Genomic DNA, 26,212 nt, shown 5'->3' on the forward strand with positions numbered 1-26,212 from the left:
TGTGCCTCACAATACGAAGGTCCTGGGTTCGATCCTGTGCTTGGGATCTTTCTGTGTGGTTTGCATGTTCTCCCCGTGACTGCGTGTGTTCCCTCCAGGTATTCCGGCTTCTTCCCACCTCCAAAGACATGCACCTGGGGATAGGTTGATTGGCAACACTAAATTGGCCCTAGTGTGTGAATGTGAGTGTGAATGTTGTCTGTCTGTCTGTCTGTGTTGGCGACTTGTCTAGGGTGTACCCTGCCTTCCGCCCGAATGCAGCTGGGATAGGCTCCAGCACCCCCACGACACCGAACGGGACAAGCGGTAGAAAATGGATGGGTTCATTAGTCAACTCATTAGTGTTAATTTTCAACCTATCAAGATAAATAAAGAATATCAAAATCAAATTACAGAATGTTATTTATGTCGTTTGCTCATTTTCCTCGACTGGTGCACTAACGTGTTTTTTTTTTTTAACATATGTAGAATAATCTACAAAGATACAAATAATTGCTATTGCGACATCTAGTGGACACATTTAGAACAGCGGTTTCTTTCATTCCAAAATTTTGGCTCATTTTTATATTTAGCAAACTCATCCCGTGGGCCGGATGAAAACTTTTCGTGGGCCTGATTCGGCCCTACATGGAGGAAAATGTGCTCCCAAGTATGCCGGACTGGTAAAATCACGGCACAATAACAACTTCAGATTGTTTTCTTTGTTTAAAAATAGAACAAGCACATTCTGAAAATGTACAAATCATAATGGGTTTTTTTTACACTTACATGTTGCAATTAATAATATTCTATCTTTATTTATACTTTCTGAATAAATTATGTGATAATTTTCATCAGTCAACTCATTGGTGTTAATATCAAGATAAAAAAATATCAAAATCAAATTACCGGATGTTATTTATGTAGTTTGCTAATTTTCCTCGACTGGTGCACAAACATTATGTGGTTTTATTTTTTTTGTACATATGTAGCATCATCTACAAAGATACAAATAATTGCTATTGCGACATCTAGTGGACACATTTAGAACAGCAGTTTCTTTCATTTAAACATTTTGGCTCATTTTTATACTTAGCAAACTCATCCCGCGGGTGGGATAAAACCTTTTTGCGGGCCTGATCCGGCCCTCGGGCCCTACGTTTGACACCCCTGATTTAAACAGATCAGCACAGCAGACGAGCAAAGCTGCAGTGTCCATGCCAGGCCAGTAGATGGCCCTATAGATGGAAATCATTTTGTCGCGATGTTGTCCAACACGTGCTCCACATAGGAGATACACAGGTGATAAAAAAGCAAATGTGCAATAGTCCAACACATGAATGTTGATGTGTGACAGACGTGTGTGCTGAAGGATTACAGTGCAGAGCCTAGCGGGAGACATCAGGGACATTCCTGGCATGGCGTGAATGGTCCTTCATGGCCAACTATTACACGTCCAGAAATATCTCTGACACAAGTGTCAACGCATTTCCTCGATGACTTGATGCTTGAACATGAACACACAATGAAAATAGTGATGGACGCCAAGCAATTCAAGTCATTAAACTGCTGCCCCGTGTCTACATCCTAAAATGTGCTGGTGACAGCTGCGACACATGGCTACATTAGCATTAGCACAGCTTTCATAGTCGGGCTCAAGATAAAGTAAAAGTCTTTATTGGGAAAGTGTGTATTTGTTGTAGTAAATGTACAGCCTGTGTGTTTTGGTACAGTACTGCAGGTTTGTTGTGGTTATGTATCAAGTATCAGACTATATGTGGGGGTAAATATAGTATACCTTAGCATCTGTTGTGCTCCAAGGGGTCAAGGCAGGTAGGTTGAAAGGGAAGAACCACTCGTGATGACTCCATCCTCAGTAGCATCTTTACAAGTTCTTACAGGGCCTATGGCCCCATCTAGTGTCCAAACAGCAGCAACACACCTCAGTAAAAAAGTCAGAGTACTTATTTAGTGACAAATATAAAGTTAATACAACAGTGTTTTAAATTAACACAATACATTGTTATTCAAAAGGTATTTTTTTATTTGATAAATCAAACAACAAATCAAAGTGGGAACTTTTTTTCAGCTTGGTGAAAAGAAAAACATTTTAAAAAATGTGTGTAGTAAAGAAAATATTACATCACCCACGATTTCAAAAAGCACAAAATTGCCACATAAAAAAAACAAAAAAAACTTTTTCACTGAAAGGTGGTGTGGTCAGCCCACCCGTAGGGGCGGAGCTACAAGGACAACGCCATCCCCTCTGACGAAGAGCATGGGGATGTTTCTTTTGGTGGACTGTAAAAAGACAAAAGGTAAAAAAAACAAAACGATAAGATAACAAACATTTGACACTGACTTCACTGTTCTTATTTGGAGCTACTGTGTTATAAACTCAGAAGGTGCACCCTCTGGTGGATCTATTATTAAATGCTCATTCTAATGCAATGGATGCATGGAAGTGTAATTGGCACTTTCCTCCATACAGCACTGGTCCTCAATCAAATTCTATTTATTCATAGAAAATTCTATGCGGAAAAAGTTTGCGTATTAATGTTAAAAGTTAAAGTACCACTGATAGTCACACACACACAAACTAGGTGTGGTGAAATTACCCTCTGCATTTTACCCATCCCCTTGTTCCACCCCCTGAGAGGTGAGAGGAGCAGTGAGCAGCAGCGGTGGCCGCACTTGGGAATAATTTTGGTGATTTAACCCCCAATTCCAACCTATGATGCTGAGTTGCAAGCAGGGATGTAATGGGTCCCATTTTTATAGTCTTTGGTATGACTCGGCCGGGGCTTGAACTCACGACCTAGGGCGGACACTCTAACCACAATTCCACTGAGCAGGCTTACTTCATGATTGCGTCACATATGAACTGTACTTTGCTGTAAACAACACAGTCACTGTCCTGTAAGTTTGCTGCAAGCAGCAGCCAGCTGACGGAATCGCTTTGGATCGGTTCTAAAGAATATGTCTTACATTTGAGCTAAATGGTAAAAACATGATTATAGTGAGTGTGAAATTAAAGTCAGCTTTCCTTTCCTTTCCTTCATCTTACTTCCTTTTAGACCACGCTTACGAGGAGCAGGAAGATTGAAAATAAGCATATTAAAAGACGCATATTGGCATGCATCGGATCCGAACCTCTGACCAAATGATGACTTCACACTCACTATGATCATGTTTTTCCCATTTAAGTCACAATTAAGACATATTCTTTAGAACCTTTTCAAAACGAGCGTGTCAGTGGCTGCTCCTTGCAGCAAACTTAAACCACAAGGCCACTGAGCAGGCTATTTTCGTATTCCTAAATATCAAAATATAGAGCTGTAATAATTGGACTTGCAGTTATAATTTGGTGGGTATTGAAGTATTGTTTATTTTGATCATTTTTAATTAAATAGTATAACAATGCATAACTAGGTCGAGAGGTGTTTTTATTTTTTTATTTTGTGTGCGGTTACACTGTGGAACATATTTTTAAAGACTAAAGACCAAAAAAGATTGGTCAACTATTGTCATTCCAATTCCATCCATCCATCCATTTTCTACCGCTTATTCCCTTTGGGGTCACGGGGGGCGCTGGAGCCTATCTCAGCTACAATCGGGCGGAAGGCAGGGTACACCCTGGACAAGTCGCCACCTCATCGCAGGGCCAACACAGATAGACAGACAACATTCACACTCACATCCACACACTACAATTGTTATATTTATTAAATATGACATTACTTAGCCTTACAAAAATGATGTTGTTACAGAGACTGCCGTAACAAATACCAATCTGAAGATATCACCTTCTGCTTCGGGGTCTCAGTCTCCAGTCATTGACAGTCCAACATGTGATCCCTTAAATTACCACCATATTCATGAGCTAAATAGCATGACCAATTATGGATGCCTGTGAGAAGAGTAGTAGAACAATGGGGAGGAACTCTTTTGCAAACAAGTCACCGCAGGTGTGATTTATAACAAGAAGAGTGTATACAAGTATGCGGCATGCTTTTATAAATCACATTTTTGTGTGTGTGTGTGTGTGTGTGTGTGTGTGTGTGTGTGTGTGTGTGTGTGCGCGAATGTACATTACGAGGTTTGTGCTTACGCAATATTTTACGTTCGAATCCGCGCACACGTTTATAAATGAGGACCCTGAACCGGTCACCAGTCTATCACGAGACAGTTGACTAGTAAGAGGAAGATGTTTACCTTGTAAAGTTCTTCATAAGTCTCCTCATCGATCTCCACCGTGGTCACGGTCTCTTCCACGTCACCGAGTATCATGTTCAAGTGCTGATCATATGCCTGCAAAACAACCAAAATACACCAACACATCAACCCAAAAGCCGTATAATACACAGTGTATTGTTTTTCTTACATGCAGTCGTCCACGTAGCTCACGGTCGTTCCTCATCTTGACGTAGATCCTCTCGTCTAGACTCAGTCTGATCAGATCGAGTGGTTCCTCTACTGTGTTGGTGTTTGGTTGCTGCAGCACAACAAACATGGATGTAAGTGTTGGTAGGCCTGGCACTATAGTAAGTCAATATCAAACGATAAATGAAAATGAGCTCAACAATTTTGCCGACATTGATGGCTGCCAGCACCCGACTCTCAAAGCTAAGTGCTATCTTTCTTTCTGTGTGCTTCTAATTGTTTTGCCCTTCTCTAACACATTTACCGTATTTTCCGCACTATAAGGCGCACCTAAAAACCACAAATTTTCTCAAAAGCTGACAGTGCGCCTTATAACCCGGTGCGCTTTATATATGGATTAATATTAAGATTCATTTTCATAAAGTTTCGGTCTCACAACTACGGTAAACAGCCGCCATCTTTTTTCCCCGTAGAAGAGGAAGTGCTTCTTCTTCTACGCAAGCAACCACCAAGGTAAGCACCCGCCCCCATAGAACAGGAAGCGCTTCTTCTTCTACTGTAAGCAACCACCCGCCCGCGTAGAAGAAGAAGAAGAGCGCGGATATTACCGGTACGTTTCATTTCCTTTGTGTGTTTACATCTGTAAAGACCACAAAATGGCTCCTACTAAGCGACAGGGATCCGGTTCATGAAAAGACGCAATCTCTCCATCCGCACACGGATTACTATTTCACAGCAACTGCCTAAAGACTTTCAAGAAAAGCTGGCTACTTTCCGTGCATATTGTAAAATCAAGATAGCTGAAAAAAAGATCCGGCCAGAGAACATTATCAACATGGACGAGGTTCCACTGACTTTTGATATTCCTGTGAACCGCACTGTGGATACAACGGGAGCACGTACGGTGAATATTCGCACCACAGGGAATGAGAAGTCATCCTTCACTGTGGTTCTAGCTTGCCATGCTAATGGCCAGAAACTTCCACCCATGGTGATATTCAAAAGGAAGACCTTGCCAAAAGAGACCTTTCCAGCCGGCGTCATCATAAAAGCTAACTCGAAGGGATGGATGAAGAAAAGATGAGCGAGTGGTTAAGGTAAGTTTACGCGAAGAGGCCGGGTGGCTTTTTTCACGCAGCTCCGTCCATGTTGATATACGACTCCGTGCGCGCCCACATCACGCTGGTTTTTAATATATTATTAAAGTTTGACTGACCTATCTGACTGTTTTTTTGACATTCCTTTAGCGCAGTTAGATGCGGCTTATAACACGGGGCGTCTTATAGGTGGACAAAGTTTTGAAATATGCCGTTCATTGAAGGCGCGGCTTATAACCCAGGGCGCCTTATGGTGCGGAAAATACGGTAGTAGTCTTATTGAACTTACAAAGCACCCACTCTCTCTGTTCCAGCGCTTCACTTTCAGCTAGCTAGCTGCTAAGCTAGCCCTGGTCCGAAGTCCCTGCACTCCAGAGACAGCAAAAACTCTGGCCTTATACAAATAATAAATGAACCCACGCATCGCAACGGTATTACGATAGATCTAGTCCTTGTCACCACCTCCAAAGTTATGGTACTCCCGTACACTAAAGTAATGTTCGATCACTAGCTTATAAAATTCAAAGTTTTGACTCGTTGTCAACAAGCTACTAATAACCAATGCTTGAGCGGACGTAACATTATGCTGCCACAACTACAACTCTCACTGGCCTACTGCCCTTGGTAATGGCACCATTCCTATATTATGTGGGCTTTATCAATAACCTCACTAACAACTTTAACGATGCTTTGCGCAACGCCATTGATAATATAGCGTTGCTAAAGTTAAAAAAGGCCCCTAAAAGGAGTACCCCCTGGTTCACAGAAAGAAACCACAGCTCTTAAAACTATCCTGTAGAAAACGAACGCAGATGGCGTGCGAACTAAACTCGAGGTTTTCCATCAAGCATGGAGTGATAGTTTAATAACTTATAAATAACGGGCGAAATATATGCCCGTTAGCCTGTATGTCGATGTGTCATCCAACTAACAGGGCAAAATATATTTTCGACAAATAAAATCTATGTGGATATGGGTATTGTCAGTGCCGATTTTGTTGTCATTATGCCGATACGCTGAGGAAATGTTTTCCAACATTAGCACGCTAATTGCGGTTTCTAGTACTGTATATGCATCAAACATAAGGGGTGGTATTAGCTTGACACAATATAATGCATTACATGTTATGATTTTCTACTTTGTTTATTGACATGGTAGTAGGCTATATGATTTATGCGTAACGTGTTTTTTATGTAACGCTGGTTGTCTCATAGAATTGCACTTTGCACTGAAAGATGGTGATGTGCGTACATGGAAGAGAATGCAGTGTGTCAAGTTGGATGCAACATGGAGTTATGCTGAACGAAATGTGGCGGTAATTTTAGTGTTGGCCTTGGCTTGCCATCAAAGTAGGCCTATGCGATATATATTATATATCATTATTTCGATGGTGGTCCGTGCGGTCAAACTAGACATTTTAGCAGGGTAATGCCAACAATCTGTCCCGATTCCCGATGAAAATATTGCTGTGTAACTTTACAAATACATTTGGCTAATCAACATCAGTAAAATGTGGCATAATAACTTATTAAACTATCTTGCAAGAAGCATAAACAAGAGAAACCTACAGCATAGGACTCGTCGATTGCCATTTGAAGTTCCTTGGAGTAGGATTCGGCTGCGTATCTGGCAACCTCAGTCATAGAGAGTGGGAGGGGACTACAGAATTTTGACCGTGATTGCAGTACCATTTCTGGCCACATTACTGCAACTGACACCTTTAATAAAAATGATCTTAAATATTTGTTTATACAGTAGCATCACTAACCCAACGAGGGACTTCTCCCAGTAGCTTCACCTACTCTGCTGATGACTTTATGCAATTATTTACTAAGAAAATTGAGCTATTTATAAAGGAGATCAAAGATAACGTCTCAGGTCCAACCGGTTCTAATAACGCAGATGCGAATGTATGTACTACGGATAATGTGCTCCAAAATAATCTCTCTCTTTTTAAAGAAACAACAGAGGAACTCCTGCGACTCGTAAATGGGACAAAACAAACATGTTTACTTGACACACTTCCTGTGAAACTTATCAAGGAGCTTATTGTAATATTAGGACCATCATTGCTAAATATTAACTTATCACTTTGCTCTGGTACTGTTCTCCTAGTATTCAAACCAGGAGTTATTCATCCTCTGCTCAAAAGACCGAACTTCGATTCTGACCTCATGGTAAACTACCAGCCGGTGTCGCACCTCCCCTTTTCGTCTCTTGCCGTCATAAGGGTGCGAGAGGGTTCATTCTTGTCATCGTTCTCAGCACCTGAGCATTTTGATTCAATAGCAGAATTAAATGAGCGAAGTGAATACTCTTGTCAATCATTTACAATTTTTGTGTTTGGGAGTTGAGGCGGGAATGCTAGCTTCCAACAGAACCTAGATAGTCGTCGTTGTGAAGCACCACAACTGTCAACAAAATAACAAAAATTAGGAGGAAAAAGATGATTGTAAAGACAAATGTCTCGTGTTAATATTTAAATCAAATAACCAAATGAGCTAGATTAGCCTATCACGGACGAACCAGCAGAGGCAGCAACAAGAAAAAAACCTGGGTGAAAAATAAATACGTTCAAGAAGTCAATATATTTTTTGTTATATTTTTGGGAACAAAAATTGGGTACATTGTATTTTTATGTTTTTTACATATTCAGGATAATAAACTTTTCTTGACCTACCAATTACAATGGTAAAACATACAAATGTATTGAGTTTGAAACGGTCACTTTCATTATTACAATAATTACAATGGTGCTTACATTGGTCTTAAAATGATGCTGAGAATAACATTGTTTATCAGCAATAACTTGTGTTATCTGCCCACGCCGAAGATTTTGGATATTTCTGAAGCGTGTCTGTGGAAAAAGTGTGTCAATTTGTGCACGCCTTTACAAAAACTTAGAAAAATGTTACACAAGTTGTCCAACATGTCTAGCTAAGATTTGTTCGTATTTTTAAAAAAAAGCGTGTACTGTAACTGTTACAAGTCTACTGTTTTAGACTTCGACAAACTTTAATGATTCACAAAAGAAATTGTTCCACACAGTAGCTCAGTTACAAAAGATGGAAAGTGTAAGGATGGAAAGGACAATGCAGGTATAAAATAGACTAAAAATGTACCGTAGTAGCAATATAAAATGTAATATTTACATAATATATGTACAGTATATCATATATAATGATATATATATATATATATATATATATATATATATATATATATATATATATATATATATATATATATATATATATATATTTATTTTGTGAGCTATTTACGGACTATAAAGCTTCCCCTTGTCCCCAGTATCATCTTCCTAGATGACCTTAACAACTACTTTGCAAGGTTTGAGGCACTTAACACCACTCCGGCGAGAAATTCCATCCCTCGCCCTGATGAGCAGCCGCTCAACCTGGACATAGCGGATGAGGAGAGTGAACCCCCGGAAAGCACCGGGACCTGATGACATTCCGGGCAAGGTGCTTAAGGGATGTGCAGACCAGCTGGCTGGGGTTCTCACGGACATTTTCAACATCTCGCTGACCCAGGCTGTGGTACCATCATGTTTTAAGACGGCCACAATTATTCCAGTGCCCAAAAAAACCACAATCTCCTCCCTCAATGATTACCACCCCGTTGCACTCACTCCCATCATAATGAAGTGCTTCGAGAGGCTGGTAAAGGAATATATTGTCTCCAGACTTCCCCCCACATTCGACCCATACCAGTTTGCTTATCGCCCTAATCGCTCCACAGAGGACGCCATCTCCTCTGCACTCCACCTGAGCTTAGAACATCTGGAAGGAAAGGACACACGCATGCGGATGTTGTTCCTGGACTTCAGCTCAGCATTCAACACCATCATCCCGCAGCACTTGGTGAGCAAACTGGCCCCCCTTGGATTCAGTACCCCCCTATGCAACTGGCTGCTTGACTTCCTCACAGACAGACCCCAATCTGTGAGAGTGGGCGACAACACCTCCAGTACCATCTCCCTGAGCACCGGCTCCCCCCAGGGCTGCGTCCTGAGTCCGCTGCTGTTCATGTTGATGACTCATGACTGCTGCGCCAGGTCCACTACTAACCACATTGTGAAGTATGCGGACGACACAACAGAAGTGGGCCTCATCCGTGACAACAACGACATGGACTACAGGGAAGAGGTGAAACATCAGGTTGAATGGTGCAGAACCAACAACCTGGTCCTAAATGTCGACAAGACCAAGGAGATCATCGTTGACTTCAGGAAGCACCAGCCCAGCCACGCTCCACTCTACATCAACGGCACAGCGGTGGAGATAGTAAGCAGCACCAAGTTCCTGGGGGTGCAGATAACTGACAATATAATCTGGTCCCTACACACCGGAGCTCTTGTAAAAAGAGCTCAGCAGCGCATGCACTTTTTGCGTCGGATGAAAAGAGCAGAGCTCCGTCCCCCCATTCTCAGCACATTCTACAGAGGCACTATAGAGAGCCTGCTGACCAACAGCATCTCTGTCTGGACTGGAGCCTGCAATGCCTCAGACTGGAAGTCTCTCCAGAGAGTGGTGAGGACGGCGGAAAAGATCATCAGGACTCTCCAGGAGATCGCAAAAAGCCGCTGCCTGACCAGGGCTCAGAAAATCTGCAAAGACTCCTCCCACCACCACCAAGGACTGTTTTCACTGCTGGACTCTAGAAAGAGGTTCCGCAGCCTCCGAAGCAGAACCTCCAGGTTCTGTAACAGCTTCTTCCCTCAGGCCGTAAGGCTGTTGAACGCATCACAAATAAATGATCCCCTCAACATCCCCCAAAATGGATTAACTCGCTGGAATAAAAAAGACAATATAACATACATCCATAAACGTGGACGCATGTGAAAAAGTGCAATATATTTATCTGTACAGTAACCTATTTATTTATTCATTTTTGCACCTTATTGCATTTTTATCCTGCACTACCATGAGCTTATGTAACGAAATTACGTTCTTATTTGTACTGTAAAGTTCCAATTTGAATGACAATAAAAAGGAAGTCTAAGTCTAAAACGAGAAACAAACCTGCTTATCTGTTAACTAACTTTTAATTGACTTAAGACCATTTAAAAATCATTGTCAGAGCACATATTTAGCGTTTGTTACCTTTGCTACCTCCATAAGAGTGAAATATAACACACATGTCCTAACAACAGCTCGCACGCTAACCGGCTAATCATGCAGCTAAGCTAGCTTGTTTCGCCTGCCCCGCCTGACCAAAACGAGCACACAATTCCAGCAAATGCGACAAAGAACTGGAAACGACAAGACAAGGCTGTCGTTGGATAGCGTTCCCGATGGTGCAGCGTCAAGCTACGTTCCACGGTAAGAGCAGAAAGGAACGAGTCACTAACCTGCTCCACGTCGTCCGCCATTATTTTTAAGTAGAAATACGTTGCTGTGACGTCTCTTACGTTGCCAGGTCAAAAAAGAGCCCGAATATCGCTGATCAATCGTGGAACACCCAGGTTTCATTATGGTTTCATAAAAATCCGATGAAAAAAAAAATATATATATGTATTTTGACTGAATAAAAATGTGGGAATGTGAATAGTTTGATATGTTTACTCCACTTTGTTCTGCATTGCTGACATTTACTGGTAACAATGCAGCGTTGACACTGCGCATGCGCGACTCGATGAGACCTGGCAACGTGCTGTAAAACAAGAAGGACCACTTACTTACTTAGGCTCAGCCTCTTTGCTAGAACTTGCCATCGTCAACGGCTGCCCTCCGCCGCTTTCGACGTGAGTACCAAGCTTTTTGATAACTTTCGTCTCTTCTAGAGTTGTCTTTTAAAATGTCATCGTGTGCAGAAATTGATACCAAAAATGCGTGTGACGTGTCAACTTCAAACGATTAACAACGAGTCAATTTAACCGTCAACGGTCGTGTTGTTGCATAATAAAACAGGTTGAACTACTCTAATTAACAATGATGAACTGCGAAATGTTCCCCTTTAATGGTATATCACGTTCTGCATTTTTTTTATATTTATTGCATTTTTAATGACATTTTAAGCGTGATTTAATATCCTTGAGTGGAATTCATTGTGTTTTAAGAGCCTCCAATCCCAGTCCAGTCCAGTCCACCATACTGGACCTGGTCCTGGTCCTGCCTGGCAGTCAGGAGGCAGATCAGAGCAGTGGTGTTTGCCCATTCCACCTTCAGCCTAACCATGGCTGTGTGCTGGAAGAGAACCCTGCTACATAACGCACAAGTTCAAAAGAATTGAAAATATAATTCAGTTTTAGTCAATATAGTAATCATGTATATGTAATCATAAAATCACAAAAGAAGTGACAAGATTCCGCAGGCTTTTTTCATTGCGACCTAAATGCCTGAATTTGCGGAAGCTTTTTCATAAAGTTGCAGAAAATTTTGTTTTGACGCTTTTTTTCCAATAACATCGAATCAACTTGTGATTTTATGAGTTTGTTATCAATATTTCTAGTGTTCCTTGTAACCTTAACCTCAAAAAAGGACAGGATTTCAACAAAATGGGAAATCAAATGCTGTATGTTTTACTCGTTTTATACCACTACAGTAGTATGTATGTATATTTTCTGCTGGATTTACTCTCTATTTAATGCTGCCTTTTTCTTTTTTTTTTGCTGCAGCTGTTACATATACTGTAACAGCTGTACATGGTAATTGGGATTTGTTATATATTGTATATATTATATAATAATATAATATTTCAGTATATATTATGTACTGTATATATATTATGTAAATATTGCACGTATTTTATGTTGCTACTATGGTACATTTTTAGTCTACTTAATACCTGCATTACATTTCCATCCTTTGAAACTGAGTTACTGTGTGGAACAATTTCCCTTGTGGATCAATAAAGTTTGTCTAAGTCTAAGTCTTAAGATGGCAGTCAAAGCACATTATCAGTTGCCCGTTTACACTGCACACCAAAGCAGATTTTTTTGCCCTCAAGTGACACAGATCTGTTTTTTTGCGAGTCTAAACACTCCAAAGTGCTTCAAATCTGATCCTTTGGCATCAGATTCAGGCCACATCAGGAGGTAGTCCTGACTCAGATCAGAATCTTATCTTTCAAATGTGACTGCAGTCTAAATGCATTGCGACCTGAACATGATTTTTTTTCATCAGCTTTGGGCGAGCTACGTCACTCGTGTGCGCTGGAAAGACACAGTACAGTACGCCAGCGGGAATTGATAATTCATCACAACATCCGGTTTCGGATTTTATTGAAGACGACCAAATTTTCGCTGCATCACTTGTCAATAGTGCGCAAATTATAGGCTGTAATATATAAATATATATTTTGATTCCGAAGAAATAGCGATTATTGAAAGACCGGAATTGACGTTGTGGCGCATTTTCTTATATGTGAGTTGAAAAATAAAGCTCCTCTACATCCGAATGCAGCTGAGATAGGCTCCAGCACCCCCCGCGACCCCAAAAGGGACAAGCGGTAGAAAATGGATAGATGGATACATCCACGCTGATGTCCGTGTCTACTTAACAGTCATAAAAAGATGACAAACCTCCCAAATATAATACACTACGCTATATACATCCATTCATACATCATATTACTTTAATTTACTTTCATGTAAAAAAAACACGTTTTTTTAGGTGTTGGGACTAAATTTATTTTGTAGTAGTAGAGACTTCGTCCCGATCAACTTCCTTTATTTTAATTTTATCGAAGTGCGCATGCAAGTGACATCGAGGCCACATTGGGGCCACTTTGGGACCTGTGCACGTTTACACTGGAGTCTGATAAAAATCACATTTCACTTGCAGTGTAAACAGTCGGCTGGAAAAAATCAGTTCTAAAAAAAATCTGATTTGGGCCATTTTGGCCTGCAGTGTAAACATAATAAGTATATTTTATTTATAAAGCGCTTTTCACAGATAAAAAATTCAAAGTGCTGTACAAAGCATAGGTGAACTAACTCAACAATTAAACGTCATAAAAGGAATACTCAGAAGTCATTGTCAAATTACTCTAGTGTTTTAATAAATTATAACTCATATTAGCTATAATTAATAATAATTACAGAAATAAACACCACCAAAGGCTTCCTTATTTTATTGTCCCCTGTCTATTGTGGCACTCACCCCCATCATAATGAAGTGCTTCGAGAGGCTGGTAAAGGAACACATTGTCTTCAGACTTCCCCCCACATTCGACCCGTACTAGTTTGCTTATCGCCCTAACCGCTCCACAGAGGACGCCATCTCCTCTGCACTCCACCGGAGCTTAGGACACACACGTGCGGATGTTGTTTCTGGACTTAAGCTTGGCGTTCAACACCATCATCCCGCAGCACTTGGTGAGCAAACTGGCCCCCCTTGGATTCAGTATCCCCCTATGCAACTGGCTGCTTGACTTCCTCACAGACAGACACCAGTCTGTGAGAGTGGGCGACAACACCTCCAGTGCCATCTTCCTGAGCACCGGCTACCCCCAGGGCTGCGTCTTGAGTCCGCTGCTGTTCACATTGATGACCCATGACTGCTGCGCCAGGTCCACTACTAACCACATTGTGAAGTATGCAGACAAAACAACAGTGGTGGCAACAACATGGACTACAGGGAAGAGGTGAAACATCTGGTTGACTGGTGCAGAACCAACAACCTGGTCCTGAATGTCGACAAGACCAAGGAGATCATCGTCGACTTCAGGAGGCACCAGTCCAGCCACACAGCAGTGGAGATGGTAAGCAGCACCAAGTTTGTGGGGGTGTAGATAACTGACAATATGACCTGGCTCTTGTAAAAAGAGCTCAGCAGCGCATGCACTTTTTGCGTCGGATGAAAAGAGCACAGCTCTCTCCCCCCATTCTCACCACATTCTACAGAGGCACTATAGAGAGCCTACTGACCAACAACATCTTTGTGTGGACTGGAGCCTGCAGTGCCTCAGACTGGAAGTCTCTGCAGAGAGTGGTGAGGACGGCGGAAAAGATCATCGGGACTCCTCTTCCTCCTATCCAGGAGATCGCAAAAAGCCGCTGCCTGACCAGGGCTCAGAAAATCTGTAGAGACTCCTCCCACCCCCCACCAAGGACTGTTTTCACTGTTGGACTCCAGAAAGAGGTTCTGCAGCCTCCGTAATAGAACCTCCAGGTTCAGTAACAGCTTTTTCCCTCAGGGCATAAGACTCTTGAACACATCATAATAATCTCTTCAATTCCCCCCAAAAACAGATTAACTCGCTGAAATATAAAGACAATATAACATACATCCATAAATGTGGATGCAGATGCAATAAGTGCAATATATTTATCTGTACAGTAATCTATTTATTTATATCTGCACCGTATTGCTCTTTTACCCTGCACTACAACGAGCTAATGCAACAAAATGTTGTTCTTATCTGTACTGTAAAGTTCAAATTTGAATGACAATAAAAGGAAGTCTAAATCTAATCTAAGTCTCTCTCTGCGTCATACTTTCAGACATCCCTTGTGTATTTTTTAAGCTTCAAGTGTTTGTCCATCTTAAATAGTGTTTGTCATCTTAAAGATTAATTTATGTTCCAACACATTTACCCCCGCACAATAAGAGCATTTGTGAACTGTTGATAGCGATCTATTGCGCACATTTTAGTTGGTAAATGAGAGATTGTCATCCCACGTCCACATATCTAACATATAAATGATGCCTCTGTGCCAGGGGTGTCAAACTCATTTAGGCTCAGGAAAATCTGTGCACACGAGGGACGGACTATTAAAATAATGGCATTAAAACTAAAAATAAAGACAACTTTAGATGGTTTTCTTTGTCTTACTTTGGCCAAAAATAGAACAAACACATACTGAAAATATTCCAATAAAAATATAGAAAAAAATACAGACAGTGGTAAAGTTTAGATTGATGAAGGTAAGAAGAACGTGAATTAATGTTTATAACTGAATGCATATGCATAAAAATGTGTTTTCTTTTGTGTTATTTTTTTAATGAATTAAGTAGCGTTTATCAGAATCAGAATAGTTTTATCCGAATAGTTGTATTGCCATTGTTTGAGAACGGGTTCACAAACTAGGAATTTTTCTTGGTGCAATCGTGCAACATAAAACACAGATTTGGTAATAACAAGAGCTGTAATCTTGTTATGGACTTAGAAGAAATTCAAAGGAGCTACTGTTAGGAGTTATTGTTCATGTGCCTGATGGCCGAGGGGGAAAAACTGTTCAGGTGGCGGGAGGTGTGGGTCTGGATGGACCGTAGTCTCCTGCCTGAAGGGAGAGAGGAGAATAGTTTGTGTCCAGGGTGAGAAGAGTCAGCTGTGATCCGACCCACACGCCTCCTGGTCCTGGAGGTTTATGACAACCTTTTTCCAAAACACAATATAGAATGTGAGATATAACAGGATGCATACATGTATCATTTGTTTTCAAAACGGTTACAAAAGAGTGGGACCCCAAAAATTTACTGTGGGACCCCATTTTTATGACTTGATGGGGTCCCTGGGACCCCATTTTGAAAATTCCTAGCGCCAACACTGATGGAGTATTGGTGCGTGCAAAACAGCAGCAGGCGGCTGTGGCCTGCGAGCCGGTTCTAATACTAATCAAATATCTTCCCGGGGGCCATAGATAATGTATACGCGGGCCGAATCTGGCCCCCTGGCCTTGACTTTGACACATAGGCTCTATGCTATATGTCGGCATTGCAAATTAAAATGTGTTTTCAATTTCCTTACCCTGGATATACTGTATAGGTTATCAGTGACCTTGTGGTTAGAGTGTCCGCCCTGAGATCGGTAGGTTGTGAGTTTAAACCCCAGCCGAGTCATACCTAAGACTATAACAATTGGACCCATTGCCTCCCTGCTTGGCACTCAGCATCAAGGGTTGGAATTGGGGGTTAAATAACCAAAAATGATTCCCGAGCGCAGCTACCGCTGCTGCTCACTGCTCCCCTCACCTCCCAGGGGGTGGACCAAGGGGACGGGTCAAATGCAGAGAGTAGTTTCATCACACTTAGTGTGTGTGTGACTATCAGTGGTACTTTATAGAAGTACATGTAAGATGGAAAATACCTAGAAATGACCTATAAGGCTTAGAAGTAGGTCTGATTTTTAAAGAATGATCAAATGACAGCATTAATACATATTATTTCTTTAATGTGTACATTGTGTAGGTGGAAATAAGTGATGCCTGCTAACTTTTGACCTCTTCTTTCTGTGGCTGTCACATTCTGCAGGAGCTGCCAGGTGACATGGCGGCCACAAGATGGTGCTGCAGTACCAGGAACATCCATCCATCCATCCATTTTCTACCGCTTATTCCCTTTTAGGGGTCGCGGGGGGCGCTGGAGCCTATCTCAGCTACAATCGGGCGGAAGGCGGGGTACACCCTGGACAAGTCGCCACCTCATCGCAGGGCCAACACAGATAGACAGACAACATTCACACTCACATTCACACACTAGGGCCAATTTAGTGTTGCCAATCAACCTATCCCCAGGTGCATGTCTTTGGAGGTGGGAGGAAGCCGGAGTACCCGGAGGGAACCCACGCAGTCACGGGGAGAACATGCAAACTCCACACAGAAAGATCCCGAGCCCGGGATTGAACCCAAGACTACTCAGGACCTTCGTATTGTGAGGCAGATGCACTAACCCCTCTGTCACCGTGACGCTCGTACCAGGAACAATTCCACAAAATTGAGTTAGGTCTTCACAGTGTCCACCTTTTGACAATGTCACTGGTGTACATTTACATGTTCAGTCATGTGACTTTTTTCAGTTTGTGCGGCAAAACAATTATTAATTCAAGTCAATTCTAGTATGTGTAATGTTTGTCATTGAAAACTAAAGCATATCAGCAATCATTAAATCAGTACAGATGACATAGTCTGATCCAGAGTCATCATAAAGCCCTGACAACATATTTGATATTCATAAACATGTACAAAAAAAAGAAGTATACTATTGCTATTACAGACAAGTGCACATAGAGGAAACATACATACCATTTATTTATTAAATCACAGTTATTGAAATTCAACAATTTGGTACATTTGCAAACAGCTAAAATGATGTACAAAGCAAACTATAACCTGCTACCCAAGAATGTACAACAATTCTTCTCAACAAAAGAGGAGAAATATAACCTTTGAGGAAAATCTAATTTAAAACATGTGTCTGCACATACAACACTTAAAACCTTTAGCATATCAGTATGTGCAATTACATTATGGGATGGATTAACCAAATAAATCAAACAAAGCACTAATATGATTCAGTTTAAGAGACTGTTCAAACTATAAATGTTAAAAAAAGTACACAGAACAAGAATTATGATGAACATCTTGAACCCTTTTCTTTTTTTGTTTTTATTGAGACAAAGATTATTTATGTATTCAATATTTGTTTACTTACTATGGTATATTATTTATTTGTTCACTGTTTTGTTACAGAGAACACGGAAATTGGATAAAATTGCTATGGTATGAAAAGGGATAGGATTAAATAAGCTCTGCTTCTTCCTACTCCTTTTCGGACGTGCTGTAACGAAACAACTGCAAATATGTGATGCATTACATTGTATTGTATGCATGTTCGAAATAATTTGAAACTGAACTGAACAAAATGGAGTCCATTGACAAGTGACAAATGGGTGAGAAACATACATATGTGTAGTGTGTCAAATAAAGAAACTCACCTCATTTCCTTGTGTGCATTCCACATCACTTTAGCTGTGTTGTACGGAGCAGCCAGGACATGGTCATGTTTTATTGATCACTTTAGCTGTGTTGTACTGAGCAGCCAGGACATGGTCATGTTTTATTGTCACAGAATGTGTGTGCAACAGACAAAAACGATTCTATAAAAACCGAGAAATGATCTGAAGGTTCCAGAAGGAGTAAAGTGTGTAATAATGTAATGTGTGTACCTGTCAACCCGGCCTGAAATAACCCGGGTGGTCATTAAAATTGTCAAGTTGCCGTGCTGACTGACACAGTGATTTATGTGCTTTCAATTATGGATGAAACTGTTGCACTGACTGTGGCAGCGATGAAGTGATGCATGTGCACATTACATTTCCATATCTGAAACTAGCACAGGACAAACTAAAAGCACCTTGGCTTTTTTTTGTCATTTTATGAAGTGCACATACTCATTCTTATTTGTCTCCTCCTTTGTGATAGCGTCTTTGTTGACTTGCTTTGTGTTTGGACTCCATGATGCTTTCTGGATGATCTAAATCAAACCTAGACTTGAACACAAAGGCCATCTGTTGAGGAATGATTGATTGATTCCATTACCCGATGAAGCTGCACTGCATGTTGACGTCATCATCACATGTCCTCCACGGTGACGTCCCTAATAGTAGAAGGAGAGAGCGTGCAGTGTATCTAAATACCAATTTAAGCGAATGCCCAAAGAGGTGGACACTTGTCAGTATAGAATCCAGACTATTGTAATGTTAACAGCCATCAATACTGATATCGACATCAAGGAGGTAGGATTGGATCGTTACGAGAGTGATGAGTCAATCAAAATATCGATAGCAAGGTGTTCACTCACTATTTTATCAATACTAGTGTAATGGGATCGATCGATATCATTGATACTAAGGGGGTAGAACTAGTATATGGCTGGTCAGTATAAAACCAAGACTATTGTAATCAGGCACGTGCACACATAGGGCCCTATGGGTGCTTGAGCCCCTGCCCTTTTTTGCCTCGTCTTAAAAAGTGCCCTCTGCCTGTGTGTGTGTGTGTGTGTGTTTTTTTTTTTTTTTTTTTTTTTTTGTTTTCTTTAAATAACATTAATAAATTCCTGTCAGGGATGTAAAAAAAAACAACGGTACAAAAACTCCACGTTTTCTTGTAATACCGGGTTGTTTGAGCCTGCCGCTTCCGCCAGAGAGGGAGAGAGAGGGCGAGTGAGTGAGTAAGTGAGAGGAGAGAGAGCCAACTGCGCCCCGGAGGAGACGTGAGAGTGGAGCAACTTGAACCTGTGAGTTATGGTCTAGTCGCCGTCCACTTATTCAGCATCTAATATGGGTAATATTTTAGAAAAACGCTGTATTATTCTATTATTCAATGTGTCAGTGTCTGTTTTTGCCGGACGTCGGAGCACGGCGCATCAATTGAGCACGGCACATCAATTCCGCACAGAGCAGAGCGGATCGTGCGGGACAGGAAGTAGTGTACAAAATACAAAGTAAAACACCAGGTTAATTTTCAAAATAAAATGCACTGTGTTTACGGCGGATCACATTTCTCTCACAGTAGAGGTTTAGATATAAAGTTTATTGTGACTTTGCTATTACTGTGTGGGTTAACAAAATAATAATAATAATAATAATAATAATAATGATAATAATAACAATAATAATAAGAAGAAGAATGATAATGTTAATAATAATAATAATAATAATAATAATAATTATTATTATTATTATTATTATTATTATTATTATTATTATTATTATTAATAATAATAATAATAATTTCAGCATTCTGGGGATATAAGATGTAGGTTATCTGTTAGGAATATTACCATCTGTATTTAAACTTGATTCATGTTGATTATGCCTGCAGCACAATGCCAAAAAAAGAAAGGATACAGAAAAGGAAGGAGAAGGAGCGCCAGGAAGCAGCTAAGGGTAGCAAACCTCTTAATGCATGGCTAAAACCAAGTACTAGCATCATGGAAGCCCTGAATTTACATTGAGGAGCATATTTGGGTATGGGTGGCCTCCATCCTACAGCCCTCTACTGTGAATTTACATTGAGGAGCATATTTGGGTATGGGTGGCCTCCATCCTACAGCCCTCTACTGGCCCCTGGTCCATATTTTTGGGCCTGTATTGCGTTTCAGTTGTTTAGTCTGAGCATTAAGTGAGAAAGACCATAAGTTACAACTTGATGGTGTTTTCATCAAGTTAAGGGAAGAAGGACAGATTTTCTCATTGAATTTTTTTCCATTTGAGTGTTTATTTTTGTATTTTTTTTCAAAGTTCATGTTGCACTGTTCAATGTTCAATATTAAAGTGCTTATCTTTAACAATAAATAGCCTAATAATAAACCAGTGTTTTGTTGCTTTTCATGTCTTCCAAGCCTATGATAATGTGAATTAACTCATTATGACAATAATTTGTTGACACAAAAGAAATGGCAATCACTTTTACCTACAAAGGACACACAGCTAAGTAGTTAGCTTCCTATTAGCAAATTTAATTTTACATTAATTTCCATATTGTGCAAAGGACCAAAAAAAATGTCCTGCCCTTTTCTGACTTTGAGCCCCTGCCCCTCTATAATCATTTGCACGTCCCTGATTGTAATGTTAACGGCCATAAATACTGATAATATCGACATCAAGGGGTCAGGATTGGATCGATACCAGAGTGATGAGTCAATCAAAATATCGATAGCTCACTATTTTATCAATACTAGCGTAATGGGATCGATCGATATTATTGATACCAAGGGGTTAAAACTAGTATATGGCTGGTGAGTATAGAATCAAGACTATTGTAATGTTAACAGCCATAAATACTGATAATATTGACATCAAGGGGGTAGGATTGGATCGATACTAGAGTGATGAGTCAATCAAAATATCGATAGCAAGGTGTTGACTCACTATTGTATCAATACTATCGTAATGGGATCGATCAATATCATTGATACCAAAGGGGTAATATGGCTGGAAAGTATAGATTTGAGACCATTGTAATGTTAACGCCCACAAATACTGATATTATCGACATCAAGGGAGTATAATTGGATCGATACTAGAGTGATGAGTCAATCAAAATATCGATAGCTCACTATTTTATCAATACTAGCGTAATAAAATCGATCGATATTATTGATACCAAGGGGGTAGAACTATATGGCTGGTCAGTATAGAATCAAGACTATTGTAATGTTAACAGCCATAAATACTGATAATCGACATCAAGGGGGTAGAATCAAATCAATACTAGAGTGTTGAGTCAATCAAAATATCGATAGCAAGTGTTCACTCACTATTTTATCAATACTAGCGTAATGGGATCGGTACCAAGGGGGTAAAACTAGTATATTGGTAAATATTGTGACAGAGTCAATCCAAATATTGATACAAGGGGGGTGGAATCAGTATTGTACTTTTACAAGCGCAATGTAGTTGATCAAAATATTGATACCGAGGGGGCAGAACCAGAATACGATAATACTAGTGTGATGGCATCGATTCAAACGTTGAAAATATCAATACTAAAGATGTGCAATCAATATTGGATCGATAACAGCGAGATGGAGTCAGTCAAATATCGATACTATCAATACCAAGTGGGTAATGAATTTCAGAGCCATACTAGCGTGATTGAGTAAATCTAAATATTGATACCAAGAAGGTGGAAGCAGTATTCTGCATTGGTTCAACACCATCACGCTAGCATGGATGGGATCAAGCCAAATATCAATACCAACGGGGTACAATATGAGTATCAGACCAATACGAGCACGATTGAGTTGCATCCAAATATCCATACTAAGGCGGTAGAATAGTATTTGATCGATACTAGGGTGATAAAGTCAATCCAAATATAGATACAGAGATGGTGAAATAAGTAGGGATGTCCGATATTGTTTTTTCCCGATATTCCGATATTGTCCAACTCTTTAATTACCGATACCAATATCAACCGATACAGATATCAACCGATACCGATATATACAGTCGTGGAATTAACACATTATTATGCTTAATTTGGACAACCAGGTTTGGTGAAGATAAGGTCATTTAAAAAAAAAAAAAATAAGATAAATAAATTAAAAACATTTTCTTGAATAAAAAAGAAAGTAAAGCAATTTAAAAACAGTTACATGGAAACTAGTATTTAATGAAAATGAGTAAAATTAACTGTTAAAGGTTAGTACTATTAGTGGACCAGCAGCACGCACAATCATGTGTGCTTACGGACTGTATCCCTTGCAGACTGTATTGATATATATTGATATATAATGTAGGAACCAGAATATTAATAACAGAAAGAAACAACTCTTTTGTGTGAATGAGTGTGAATGGGAGAGTGAGGTTTTTTGGGTTGGTGCACTAATTGTAAGTGTATCTTGTGTTTTTTATCTTGATTTATTAAAAAAAAAAAAAAAAAAAAAAACTATACCGATTATAAAAAAAACGATACTGATAATTTCCGATATTACATTTTAAAGCATTTCCGGCCGATAATATCGGACATCTCTAGAAATAAGTATTCTCCTGAGGCTGATAGATTGTCTGGACCCCGGTATACAGGTTTGAGCAAGTCTTTATTAACATATACACAAGGGTGCAGGACTTTTCAGTCAGCCGTGTCCATGCTTCTGCTCCCAGCCGCCGTCTCCCTCGTTATGGCCAAGGGCGCTGCTGATAAAGGCGACAGGTGATTAGATAATCAACCCCAGCCGGGCAATGTACTCACCTGTCAGCTGGCCATACACACTCCCTTCCCGCAGGAGGCGCGCCGACCACGCCCCCCTCCACAATTCTATTCTGGTTCTACCCACTTGGTATCAATAGTCTCAATATGATGATCAATGCAGATATACATAATAACTATCGGATCATAATTGAACTGATCCAATTATCAATACTATGAGGTTGATCCAAAAATCTTTAATGTTGATATAGAGTCGCGTGATGAGTCAATCAAAAATATCGATATTACTGAAACCAAGATTCAAAGATTCTTTAATGTCAATACAAGGGGGTAGGATTAGTATAGGATCGATACTAGCGCGATGGAGTATAAAACTCGATACCAAAGGGTATAATCCATATCAGATCAATAATAGCACTATGGGATTGATAGACAGTTTGTTTTCACAAATATCCGTATTTTTTGTTTTGTGCTACATATTGTTCCGCCTTGCCAGATGGTAAATGACACATTATCGTACCAAAAGCTTAAACTGATCTTGTCTTTCATACAATTTGACATAGCATCGACCAGAATAAAACATTACCACAGTCGGTGTTTTGCAGTTTTACCTTCAAATAAATAAGAAGGACAACTTGCATATGTTGGAAAAATCAGTAAATACATCAACGTGGAATCTAAATAAAAAGTTTGAAACATTGATGAAAATCTAAAAATATTACCAATATTAATACATTTAAAAAATAGTTAATCTATAATCTTTGTCGTGGATTTCATTCCGATTTATACTCAACAACAATCATACTATTATTAAACAATTGTCGGCTATAGACTTAGACTTAGACAAACTTTAATGATCCACAAGGGAAATTGTTTAACACAGTAGCTCAGTTACAATGATGGAAAGTGTAAGGATGGAAAGGACAATGCAGGTATAAATAGACCAATATAGCGATACTGGCCTGTATTGAGTTGGTATCAGATCGATATACATTTTTGGTATCGCCCGTCGGTCTTGGAACCGCCATCATGCATAAAATCACAAAGACGGCGTTCAGGTGCATCTTAAAGCATTTGGAGGAGCTTGAAGGCTGAAAAGTGAATGCTCACAAGTCATGATCTTTCATATTCTCTTATTGGAGCACTGGACGTGTGTAACAGCGCCCCCACTGGCCCACTGAGAACTGACTCTTATACAAGCAGGTCTGAGTCGCCATGAGGTCACCGAGACAAATGTTCTCTTCACGTCATCAGCGTGTGAATACAATATTCCATCTGTATTTATTTAGGTGTGTGTGTGTGTGTGCATGTGTGGTAATGAGATCTGGCGTCTCCTTAATGCGCGCACACACACACACACACACACACACACACACACACACACATTGCAAATAGCGACACAAACGTCACAGTGACACTTTTTCCATCTCTGAATGGGCAATAATTTATTTGTTTTGATTGTATCTGCAACATTGCGGGATTAATTGATTATGAATGACATGAAGCAACATTATCTCAGCTACGTTGCCGTCGTCTTGCCGCATCCACATTACCATGTACTTGCCAACCCTCCCGGATTTTCCGGGAGACTCCCGAAATTCAGCGCCTCTCCCGAAAACCTCCCGGGACAAATTTTCTCCCGAAAATCTCCCGAAATTCAGGCGGACTCAGGTCCTCATGGGTTTATTGTTAGGCAGTTTCATTAACGTCCTCCCAGCGCGGCAACAACACACAACAACAGCAGTCACGTTTTTGTATACCGTAAAGCAGTTTGTCTGCCGTAAACAGCAATGTTGTGACACTCTTAAACAGGACAATACTGCCATCTAGTGCATTTGATGAAAGCACTTTTGTGCGTGCCACACGTCAATGCATCATCAGAGAGGGTGTTCAGCATGGTTCGAAAAATAGTGACAGAGAATAGAACAAAGATGGACAATTCAACCCTTAACTCAACAATGAGTAGATGAGTGTTATGTGTGTGTATATGTGTAAATAAATGAACACTGAAATTCAAGTATTTATTTTATATATATATATATATATATATATATATATATATATATATATACAGTGGGGCAAAAAAGTATTTAGTCAGCCACCAATTGTGCAAGTTCTCCCACTTAAAATGATGACAGAGGTCTGTAATTTTCATCATAGGTACACTTTAACTGTGAGAGACAGAATGTGGAAAAAAAATCCAGGAATTCACATTTTAGGATTTTTAAATAATTTATTTGTAAATTATGGTGGAAAATAAGTATTTGGTCAATAACAAAAATTCAACTCAATACTTTGTAATATAACTTTTGTTGGCAATAACAGAGGTCAAACGATTACTATAGGTCTTTACCAGGTTTGCACACACAGTAGCTGGTATTTTGGCCCATTCCTCCATGCAGATCTTCTCGAGAGCAGTGGTGTTTTGGGGCTGTCGCCGAGCAACATGGACTTTCAACTCCCTCCACAGATTTTCTATGGGGTTGAAGTCTGGAGACTGGCTAGACCACTCCAGGACTTTCAAATGCTTCTTACGGAGCCACTCCTTCGTTGCCCGGGCGGTGTGTTTGGGATCATTGTCATGCTGGAAGACCCAGCCACGTTTCATCTTCAAAGCTCTCACTGATGGAAGGAGGTTTTGGCTCAAAATCTCACGATACATGGCCCCATTCATTCTTTCCTTAACACGGATCAGTCGGCCTGTCCCCTTAGCAGAAAAACAGCCCCAAAGCAGGATGTTTCCACCCCCATGCTTCACAGTAGGTGTGGTGTTCTTGGGATGCAACTCAGTATTCTTCTTCCTCCAAACACGACGAGTTGAGTTTATACCAAAAAGTTCTATTTTGGTTTCATCTGACCACATGACATTCTCCCAATCCTCTGCTATATCATCCATGTGCTCTCTGGCAAACTTCAGACGGGCCTGGACATGCACTGGCTCAAGCAGGGGGACACGTCTGGCCCTGCAGGATTTGATTCCCTGTCGGCGTAGTGTGTTACTGATGGTAACCTTTGTTACTTTGGTCCCAGCTCTCTGCAGGTCATTCAACAGGTCCCCCCGTGTGGTTCTGGGATTTTTGCTCACCGTTCTCATGATCATTTTGACCCCACGGGATGAGATCTTGCGTGGAGCCCCAGATCGAGGGAGATTATCAGTGGTCTTGTATGTCTTCCATTTTCTGATAATTGCTCCCACAGTTGATTTTTTCACACCAAGCTGCTTGCCTATTGTAGATTCACTCTTCACAGTCTGGTGCAGGTCTACAATTATTTTCCTGGTGTCCTTCGACAGCTCTTTGGTCTTGGCCATAGTGGAGTTTGGAGTCTGACTGTTTGAGGCTGTGGACAGGTGTCT

At 40.4% G+C, this 26,212-nt stretch overlaps 1 protein-coding gene and 1 long non-coding RNA gene across 3 annotated transcripts in view; one reads left to right on the plus strand and one right to left on the minus strand.

The window, feature by feature from the left end:
- Positions 1 to 26,212, plus strand: part of LOC133578300 (uncharacterized) — a 341,666-nt gene that overhangs the window by 23,989 nt on the left and 291,465 nt on the right. The gene's annotated exons all lie outside the window — the stretch shown is intronic.
- On the minus strand, positions 2,000 to 10,988 carry lsm3 (LSM3 homolog, U6 small nuclear RNA and mRNA degradation associated). Of its 2 annotated transcripts, none has more exons than XM_061932846.1 (4): positions 10,831 to 10,988; positions 4,364 to 4,474; positions 4,195 to 4,290; positions 2,000 to 2,280 (listed from the first exon to the last, which is right to left on the minus strand). In XM_061932846.1, the coding sequence occupies exons 1-4, from the start codon at positions 10,849 to 10,851 to the stop codon at positions 2,200 to 2,202; spliced, it is 309 nt and encodes a 102-aa protein (XP_061788830.1). In that variant the 5' UTR covers positions 10,852 to 10,988; the 3' UTR covers positions 2,000 to 2,199. The 2 variants fall into 2 exon arrangements, with proteins under 2 accessions (XP_061788830.1, XP_061788831.1); XM_061932847.1 differs by lacking the exon at positions 10,831 to 10,988 and adding an exon at positions 10,583 to 10,612.

The sequence above is a fragment of the Nerophis lumbriciformis genome, linkage group LG38, assembly GCF_033978685.3.
Source record: "Nerophis lumbriciformis linkage group LG38, RoL_Nlum_v2.1, whole genome shotgun sequence".
In the NCBI taxonomy this organism is placed as follows: Eukaryota; Metazoa; Chordata; class Actinopteri; order Syngnathiformes; family Syngnathidae; genus Nerophis; species Nerophis lumbriciformis.

Excerpts from the sequence above, each read along its gene's own strand:
- lsm3 (XM_061932846.1), bottom strand. The coding sequence starts at position 10,851 with ATGGCGGACGACGTGGAGCAG. Across the intron at positions 4,475-10,830 it reads TGGCGGACGACGTGGAGCAG|CAACCAAACACCAACACAGT; the intron begins GTTAGTGACTCG and ends GTTGTGCTGCAG. Across the intron at positions 4,291-4,363 it reads AGCTACGTGGACGACTGCAT|GCATATGATCAGCACTTGAA; the intron begins GTAAGAAAAACA and ends GTTGTTTTGCAG.